Source organism: Brachyhypopomus gauderio, chromosome 6 (genome assembly GCF_052324685.1).
Source record: "Brachyhypopomus gauderio isolate BG-103 chromosome 6, BGAUD_0.2, whole genome shotgun sequence".
In the NCBI taxonomy this organism is placed as follows: Eukaryota; Metazoa; Chordata; class Actinopteri; order Gymnotiformes; family Hypopomidae; genus Brachyhypopomus; species Brachyhypopomus gauderio.
The window spans coordinates 754,188-764,308 of record NC_135216.1 but is presented as its reverse complement, the minus strand read 5'-3'; the positions used below and the strand labels follow the sequence as shown (position 1 = coordinate 764,308).

Here is a 10,121-nt window from a genome sequence, read left to right as displayed (position 1 = left end):
TATAATATTCCAAAACTTGCTTGCTAGTTTCCTTCTCAGTGGACAAATTCTTAGGTTTCTGTGTTTGACATGAGATTAGGTACATTTTGTCAGAAGTTTTGATTTCTAGTTACAATATGCTATTATTATGCTAAAATGCATGGCTGTGCTGAGCATAGATAATAGAAATCATCCATACTAGACTTCAATTGGACACATGTTTGCTTCTTAAATTTTTCCTGCAGGTAATTTGCCTTTGACAGTCTCAGATTAAGATTCTTATGTATAAGCTTCTGATGCTTGTTAGTTGTATTAGCCTCATATATCTACTGCAATTGCAATACTGAAAAAATACCTGCATCTTTGCTCATACATCTTGGCTCATCAACATTTGGTGTATGTTTTTGTTGTTGTAAATAATTATGTAATGTATATAATATGCATATAGTATGGATAGTAATTGGATCTGTGTTTAAAAAATTACTTTTTACCACTCATCTTTGACACATCTGCAATGCTTTAATTTACCAGTGGTGGGCGGTAGCTCAAAATATTTTGCATATGCATTAGTCATCTCTGGGTTACTTGCAATATAATGTTGACACATCATTAATGCCAATAATATCTTTAAGGGTTTTAGGAAAGTACATATTTTCACTTTTGTTTTGCAATCCACAGGCAGTGATGAGTCATTTTAACAATTTAATGTACATTATGCAATCTGAAGCTTGTGTAACTCTGAGACATTCTGCTAGGTCTAGCATCTAAAAAATATTAGAAAATTAAGTCAAATATTTTGAAGTTATCATAATGTCATGATTCTTGACTGCAGTACACTTGAACAGGACTTTTACATTAAAAAGACGGATGGATGGATAAATGGCGGGGATGGAGGGCAGGTTATAATACAAATAAAAATAATGATTTTTAGGTACCAGTATATGTGTGTATGGTTTATTAGCTGGCAGGGAGATCTTGAGGAAACATCAGCTATGTAACTATTTATGTAGGATTACCAGGGGCGGATCTACAGGCGGGCCTGGGTGGGCCAGGCCCACCCTGATTGGCAGCTGGGCCCACCTAATCACAAGCTCAGAATACAGTTTTCCGTATGAAAATTAAAGAAAATAAACTATAATTGCTGCAGGATGGCGCCTAGTGCACAAGTCATTTAATGACCAGACACCCTGCCCACCCCGAACAAAACTTACGTTCGCCAACCCCCCCCAACAACTTTCGTTCGTGCTTACCCACCCCAATTACACTTTGGCCCGTCTAAAAACTGCCGGCTGCATCCGCCACTGAGGATTACTGAGCAAAGATTAGAGTTCCAGGGAACACGGGAACGTGTACTTGTGTGTGTGTGTGTGTGTGTGTGTGTGTGTGTGTGTGTGTGCGCACGCACAAGTGTGTCTCCTCCCCTTTTCTTCGTGTCTCCTTTCTATATAGGCTAAAGACACTGGTGACCACACAGTGTTGTTTTTTGTGTAGAGACAAATTGAGCGAAAAGACTCATCACCTTTTAAAACCAGGTAAAATATCTTTTTTCATCACCTTTTAAAACCAGGTAAAATATCTTTTTGGGTAAAACATTCAGATTTCTCATAATTGTTTCAAATCTGTTGTTCACATACACTACCCACTTAATTAAGTGTCAGATTTAAAGATATATGTTTTTAAGTTCCTATTAAGTTATTATATTTGATTAAATACTATAAACAATAAATGTGATGAGGCATGCAAAATTAAATTTTTTGGATAAGAAATTATTATTATTAATAATAGATGTACCACTGGACAAAAATATATGACATGGGGCCAGATGCATTTATACATAATAATAAACATCCTGTTTTTTTGACACTCAAACTAAAAATCAGTTTTTCCTTTTAGTGAGCTTTAGCTTTGTTTTGTCATATGGTAAGATTATAGCTGACAGATTGGTTGCCTGACAACAGATTTGCTTCTCGTATTTTGCAGAGTGAGCTGAGGAGACTAGTTTGGCAACCACTCTTTCTACACTTGCAAAATATGTCTTGGAAAACAGGCTGGCTAAACAAGTTGTTTTTGCATGAATATGCAATTTTGTTTACAAATATTTAAAACAAATACTCAGCTTTTTTAGTATAAACATGAATATGCAGCTTTTGTTTGTATAAACATGAATACACAACTTTTGTGTGTGTAAACGTACTATATTCCAGTTATTTTCAGTTAAAGTCTAAAGTGCACAGGAGTACAGTGCTTTTGTGTCCCACTGGACTTACTGGACTACATGTCATTGAGTACAGGAACTTTTGCACATACATGCACCTTTGGCCTGTGCTACTTTCAAAGTTATAGCAAGTGCATTGCTGCACTGACCTTATATGTTCCGATTCTCTTTTGTGAGGTGAAAGGACAATTTTTTGTCTTATTCAGCACATGTTTAGAAACACATTGTGAGTAAGAGACTTTGTGAGGTTTTGAGTTTTTAAGGAAGTGGTTGCATTTAAGTCATGTCAAAAGACAGTGAAAAAGGAAGTGTGAAAAGCTGATAATAGCTAAAATTATTTTCTTAAAGAGAAACCATTAGTATGATTTGTTGATGTTTGTGTTGTGCTGATACCTGCTGATGTAACATGGATAGATAAGTTCTGCAGCATTAAAATATCTATGTTCATACAAAATGGTATGTAATCTAAACCTGATTTACAAAGAAATAACATCAGTACTTTTTTTTCAGGATGACATCCAATGATACTCTCTACTATCTCCCCCATGACAAACATTTTGCTATTATAGAGAACACCACTATTGTTCTCTACTCCATCACCGTTCTGTTGGGCATCACTGGGAATTCTCTCGTGATCTGGATGGCAGGGTTCCGCGTGAAAGCTAATGTCACCAATGTGTGGCTGATCAACCTGGCTGTGGCTGACCTGATTTTCTGCATGACTCGTGTCACCTCATTGATTAAGAATATATTTTATGATTACTGGCCATTTGGTGTCTTCCTCTGCAAATTCAATGGTTTTTTTAAGTATGCCAACATGTTCTGTAGTGTTTTCTTCCTTGCTGTCATCAGTCTGGACCGAGTACTTTGCGTGTGGTGGCCAGTGTTCACTAGACAGCAGCGAACTCTGTGTACTGCTCGACTTGTCAGTTTGGGGGTTTGGATTGTGGCTGTGATCTTCAGCGCACCATATTATGTGCACCGGCAGGTCTACATTGGCAAGAAAAACATGAGCAAATGCTCCTTGGAGGTAGGAGGTGTTTTAACTGGTTGAGGCTCATTTCTGAACTCTGGCAAGCAGCACATTCAAAGGAAAATTGCATAGTTTAGACTGCTCATTTCTTCATGTTCAACAGAGTGCAATAGTTAAGTGTACAGATGATGCCATTTGAAATACTTGTGTCTTTGTTGGTTTGAATGTAAATTCCAAGAGTGACGAGATTGCTACCTAACCATCATTTTACGTATTTCTATAGGTGAAGGAAGCAACTGAAGGTGCCAACACAGCTAAAGTGACCTTGTACAGCATTCGTTTCATTTGTGGGTTCCTGTTGCCCTTCTTGATTATCCTTTCATGCTACACGTTAGCTGCTGTAGGGATACAACGAATGCGAAGCTCTCGCAAATCACGGCCCCTCCGAATTCTCATGTTATTGGTTTGTGCTTTCTTCCTTTGTTGGGGCCCTTACCACTGTCTCCTTTTGGCCAAAATGGTAGATAGTGAGAGCCAGGCAGTAAAAATAGGCTTGCCCTTAGCTAAGGGTTTGGCTTACTTCAACAGTTGTGTTAATCCACTGCTGTACTTTTGCATGGGCCTAGATATGAAGCAACGATTTAGACAAAGCCTGTCTGGCATTTACCAAAAAGCTTTTGCTGAGGACTGGGCGGGTCAGATGTTACCGTCTGAGGAACGCTTTGTGGATGAGAGTTCCACTTCGGTTTCAAAAGTCAAAGCAGCAGAGAAGAAAAAGTTGGAGGAAAGTGATACATTTTGAAAACGTAATATTGTTGATCCTAGATATTTTACTCTATAAGACGACTGCATAGGCCTTCAGAACAGTCTGTTATATACTCATATGTAGATGTCATATATACCTCGCCAGTTATTTTGTTCTCCAACATGACATATTATTTTGACTGAAACTTGGTGGTATGCTATAGTTGTATCTTGTAGTGGCAGGAGTAAAAATATCAGGAAGAATCCACATGGACCAAAAATGTATTTCCTTCGCATATTTTAAAATGTGTTATTTCTGTATTAATTTGTTTGCTTTTTGAGAAACTTTTGAGGATGCATAAATGCACAAAGCTACCCTTGGCTACATAGCTAACATTAGCTAGCTACTTTAGCAATGCTAGCTAGCTAACTTTCTGGAAATATGACTCCTACTGCATTTTCTGGATGTGGGTCTTTTATATTTTGTAGATAAATACATTTTATTAAGGATGGATAATTCTCAAGATCTTTGAATTAATACTTAACCCATCAATTAGGCTTAGAGAGTATGTTAGTAAATCTAACATACAAGTTATTGGCATAGATGCACAGCTATGTGAAATAACACAACACTGACCAACTTACCTCTTGTCTCTGCAGTAACAATTAATGATTCCGTGCTGTCAGCCCAGATTAAATTAATGTTGGCTAATTAAATATTCCTATAGCATTAGCATTGTTTGAAAATAAGATTCAAATTAAGAGATAAGTAGTAGGTAATTACCCCAATTACACATACCATGTGTACACCTACTATATGGATCTGTAAATCTCACAATAGGGAACCTGTCAGACCGTCATTGGAAATGAGCTCATATGATAAAATGCATTTAGTTCAAAACTGAGTTAACAGTTCACACACTGGCCACGTTTCCTGTTGTGGTCAAATACTGAAGTTTAGCAGTTACTGAAATGTGGCATGTGAAAAAGAATGAATGTGTACTATGAATATTTTGTATTTCATAAGCAGTAAAGTAAAATATTGCAACAATACAATAAACAATTATTTTCCATTAATATTTGTAGCCTACCACATGCTTTATTATTTTTTAAGAAAAGCACTTGGCTTTGTGTGTTGCAGTTGCAAGGTTGCCAACTGTCACGCATTGAGCGTGAGACACACACATGCTCACATGCCACACTTCCGATTTCTCACCCTGAAAAAAAAATCTAGTTTATTTACCTCTGATCCATATCTATGATTCAATGAGTTACTAGTTCGCTCTGGCGCCAACTACTGGCGATCGATCGATCGCAATAAAATACTTAATTTGTGTCCATTTTACACCACCCCGGTAGCAATTTACGTCCCGTCCACCCAACGTCAACAACTTAAACCCCCCCCCCCCCCCCCCCCCGTCAACAATTTACACTCACCACCTCCTCCAGGTTCAAATCTCACTCCAAGCGATCATGAAAAGTTGGCAACCCTGCAGTTGTATTTTGTGAATATTAAAATGTGACATTGCATGATTTCTATTATCAACTTCCTTGAAACTTTAAAAAACTTCTAACAAGATGATGGTAAGTGCACACACAGCAGCTTTTCTCTCTCCAAAGGAAACTGGATTTTTGTGTTTTTGTCCTGTGAGTCGCAGTGCTTTTGTACGTATTTGTCGTGTGTTCACATCTTGGAACACACATACATGCGTGAGTTTCTGCTTGAAGCCAGAAACTCATTTTTGGAATACAAGCAAGGACTCCTTGAAGAGCTGTGAGTCTGCGGCTTGCTCAGGTCACTGGCACCCCCACTGACCCCCTCCGCCACTGTATCTTGCCCACCATGGAAGCGCCACAAGCGGCAGGATAGGAGGCAGAGACGAGGCAAGCGTGGAGGTATCTGAGCGAGGCTAGCGGCTAGCCCACACATTCCAGCTATACCCACCATGATTCTGGCCAAAATACACTCTTTGGACAATAAACTGGACTACATACACTTACTTCGGTCAATTCATTAGACCGTGAGAGATTGTTGTGTTTATGTGTTAACGGAAACCTGGCTCAACGACAGCATCCCAAATCACACTGTTCAGCTTGAGCAGCTAACATGCTATCGGGCAGACCGATCTCTCGCTGCGGGCTGTAAGACCCTCGGCGGCAGGCTCTAGGTTCACATCAGTGATGATTGATGTTGGAACGCTGTTGTGGTCTGCAAATACTGTTCACCGGTAGTGGAACTGATGGTTATCAAGTGCCAACCATTCTATAAATAAAGTTGTCTTTTCTGGTGAGATTTCCATTTCCTATTTTTGTTTGCCGGTTATGACTGTTGTGTTTTTGGAAGAGACACACTGCAAAAAGTACCATCTTGATAAAATTGCTCAAGAGTATTATTCTACTTCAAGTAGCTGAGGGTTTTGGTCATGTTGGGTGCAGGGAGAAGGACGAGGCATGGAGTCCAACTTCCAGACACTGACGTCAAGTTTAATATAACAGATACACACACACTCATGTGCGAGACTCAGACAAAGATGAGCACGGGACACTGCGCGAACGTACATTAAATAGACAAACCACATAAACCCTGAGTGATCATGAGACGAGGCACAGGTGAGACCGATGAACACACTCAGACACAACCACACCCACGAAAATCCAGAGATATATACATATAATATACATATAATATATAATATACATATAATTCAAATATTATGTTTGTGTCATTTTCACATTATTTCAACCTTTCACAAATCAAATCTCAAACATATGGTCCTGTAGATGAGGAGACTTCTTGCAAGAGTGCTTGCACAGTCTCATGTGGCAGCCAAGGTGTGTAAGGAAAGGTGTGTAAGCATCAACCACCCACACCTGACACACGCCTTTACATAACACTGGAGGCAAGAAGGGCTATTCACACCTGCCATTTGGCAGTGCTTTTGGACTTAAAGGTATGTCTGCCAAAAGGCAGTGGTTTGGTAATTCTAGAGGCTGCTACACACAACTCCACCACAGACATTAAGGAATACACAGAAACTGTCTGTGCCTACATCATCAAGTGCAAGTCAAGACCACCACTGTTCGTGCTAATCAAAAGCCATGGCTGACAGGAGCGGTCCACAGGCTCCTGAAGGCCAGAAATGCTGCCTTCACAGCAGGAGACCAGGCAGGTGTAGGTACCATGCCTCCACAGACAAAGGAAGGGGGGTGCTCCCCCTAGGTGCATGGCCCACGTCAGGACGGATGTGGAACTACGTCATCAGACGAATCCCCTTTTAAAAGGGGGGATCCCCCTTTGTTCGTTCTCTCTACCTGGCTGCATCAAAGTAGCTACCTAGAGACGAAGAGCGCGCACACCTTCGAGAACAAAGCGGTATTGGTTCTGCACTTGGGCCCGTGCAGCACGCAAGCGACGCAAGAAGTAACTAGTTCGTTACTTTTATTTCTTTTGCGGAGTTCGCTAAAATCCAATCGCTTCAGCTAGCCGACGATTAAGAACTGTTTGAACATTCGCGCGATGGCCGGACCTCCGCGAGTTCATCTTAACGTCGACAGCGATAACTTCCCCGGGACACCACGCAACGGACCACCGAGGGACCGCCGTTCGAACGGCCACCGCATCTTCCCTTGGACGGAGCAACGCGATCTAGCGGAACCTTCTCCTCAAAAGCGCACGAAGGAGTCCTCCTCAAGAGGCTACCTGGCCTACTGCGCGGGCCGCGGACTGAACAACTCAAAGTAAGACTGTGCATCTGGGCAGACTTAGAACAATATCTTGTTTTACTCTTTTCTGTGTGCTTAGACCGATATTTTGTGAAGGCTTGTTTGCAGTGGTGTTTATAATCACGTTCATGTTAAACCGTACTCTGTTTAAGGCTTAAAGAGATATTCTGTTCAAAGCTTAAATAGGTATTCTGTTTAAACTTGTTCGATTATTCACACTGATTCCTTTATTTCATAGTTAATATCCAGTTCCTCGTGTACTTGTTAAACGTGTGTCCCACGTTACGCTCGTTGGGGCTGTATAGTGACTGACGAAACCGTGCCTTAGTTAGTTAGATTAAATTTGCGTTGTGTTCGTGACCGTAGTGAGAGCTCGGTTTGGTTTTCGCGCCATCGAGTTTCTCTTTGTCTAAAGGATCTCCTCCCCTATACGCACGTCCACACGCACGTATCCGCGTGCACTCGAATACACATCCACACGCACGCACACACGCACACACACACGCACACACACACACACACACACACACTAGCCTACCCTGTTGCCCCCTTTGTTTGTGATGGTTTTAACTATTATGCTTTGTGATTAATAAATGTTTTATGTTTAAATGCTGTCGTTTGAGTCGTTTCTCTGTTACAACCTGAAGCCAGAACTATTATTTGAACTGTAACCTTCAGATTTATAGTTTGTTAATCAAACAATTTGGGCTACGGGAGTTGACCACAATTAGTGGCGACCTCATTACTGTCAGTGTAACATTGGGGTTGTTGCACAATCATGGGGCGGACGCCCTGGCACTGAAGAGCGGGACTCAAGGCTAACTGAATTAACTCCACTGGTTAGCCGTGTCATGTTTGCACGGAGCACTCAACTTTTACGAGGCAAGGGTGACAAAGAAACGAATTAGAATGACAAAGAAATGGTACATAAAGCAAGACCTAGATTCAGATATTGACCCACAGCGTATATCCCAAACACAAGGAATAAATACAAAACTAAATGAATCCCAAAACAACCCACAGCTGAAACCAATGAGAGAAGAGAACTGAAACCATGGAAACGAAAACAAAGGTGGAATTAAACAGAAACAGAAGTAGAAATGACCAAAGGAGGAGGAGCCAGGATAGACAGACAGGGGGTGGGGGGGTCCCAGGTGTGACAGTCAGGATGCTTAAATAGGAATCTAAATAACCTTCAAATAGTTCAAAATGCCGCAGCCAGAGTTCTGATCAGAACTAGAAAATTTCAGCATATCAGACCAGTCCTATTAGCCCTGCATTGGCTCCCAGTTAAATACCGTATTGATTTTAAAATTCTTTTATTAACTTATAAAACACTGGACGGGCTTGCTCCTGAATACCTCCAGGAACTTATTTCCTATTATGAACCCCCACGTCCACTAAGATCACAGGGTGCTGGTCTTTTATTAGTTCCAAAAATTAATAAGGTAACAGTTTCAAAAGGTAACGCTTTTGAAACGGCGGAGAAGGGGGCCTTAGCCTTACAGCCCCTGAAAGACATCAACAAAGTGGCACCACGTTATCAGTCCAGCAAGGCTATAAGGGGGCCTGGCACCAAAGCAGCGCCATCTCAGTCACAGCGCTGCTACAGATGTGGTGAGGTCCACAGGCCTGAGGGCTGCCGATTTAAAGATGTAGAGTGCCACTACTGTAGTAAGCGGGGCCACATATCCCGCTGGTGTCGCAAAAAGGAACGGGACAGCCAGAGCCCTATGCCTGGCCGCGCTGGGGCCAATGCAATCACTGAGCAGCACCCGGATGTACAGGCTGACAGTGTGGAAGAAGACCTCGCACATGTCCTTGCCGTGACAGAGAAAGCACCCAGCCAAATAATTCTGGATTTAAACATCAATGGCATGGAGACACGTTTTGAGGTTGACACCGGAGTGTCCCGCAATGTCATGTCAGAAAGTACATTTTAACAGCTGGTTTTGGAACCATATAACATTTCTCTCAGATCATACACCGGCCAACACATCAGATTGAAGGGGGCTACTCAAGTAACAGTGTCTTACAAAGGGAACTCCTACTACCTTAGCGCGCTGGTGGTGGCTGGTGAGGGCTCCAATTTGCTGGGGCGTGACTGGATCAAAATTCTGCCCTTAGGGCGTACTCACACTAGGCACGGTTTGCTCGTTCCGTGCTGGTGGCCCGGTTATCCCCCCTCCCCCTCTGGCCTGCACTCACACTGCCTTCATCAACCCGGCCCGAGCACGCTTACGTCATCACAACGCCGCTTTATTTGGAAAAAAAGGCACGCTCGCACAACACTATGGAGTTCACGATTCTCTTTTTATTGTATTTTTGGAGTCGTTTTGGGAGTGCAGAAACACGGTGCAAGCACAGATTTATCGATAATTTAACACAACGATTGTCTGCTAATCGCTTTGCCGCTATGACTGTTTAACGTGAGCGTCGCATCACTGACGTCATGTTTGAGTTCCAGCGAAATGAACCAATCACACG

The 10,121-nt window shown here is 41.8% G+C and overlaps 1 protein-coding gene across 3 annotated transcripts; it reads left to right on the top strand.

Annotated features, from left to right (window-relative positions):
• Positions 1 to 1,318: 1,318 nt before the first annotated feature.
• On the top strand, positions 1,319 to 6,253 carry LOC143516438 (fMet-Leu-Phe receptor-like). 3 transcript variants are annotated; one of them, XM_077008015.1, is made up of 3 exons: positions 1,319 to 1,511; positions 2,705 to 3,224; positions 3,451 to 6,252. In XM_077008015.1, exons 2-3 carry the CDS (start codon positions 2,706 to 2,708, stop codon positions 3,967 to 3,969), a joined length of 1,038 nt encoding a protein of 345 aa, XP_076864130.1. In that variant the 5' UTR covers positions 1,319 to 1,511; position 2,705; the 3' UTR covers positions 3,970 to 6,252. The 3 variants fall into 3 exon arrangements, with proteins under 3 accessions (XP_076864130.1, XP_076864129.1, XP_076864131.1); XM_077008014.1 differs by having other exon boundaries at positions 1,960 to 3,224; XM_077008016.1 differs by having other exon boundaries at positions 1,472 to 1,546; positions 3,451 to 6,253.
• The last annotated feature ends 3,868 nt before the right edge of the window (positions 6,254 to 10,121 follow it).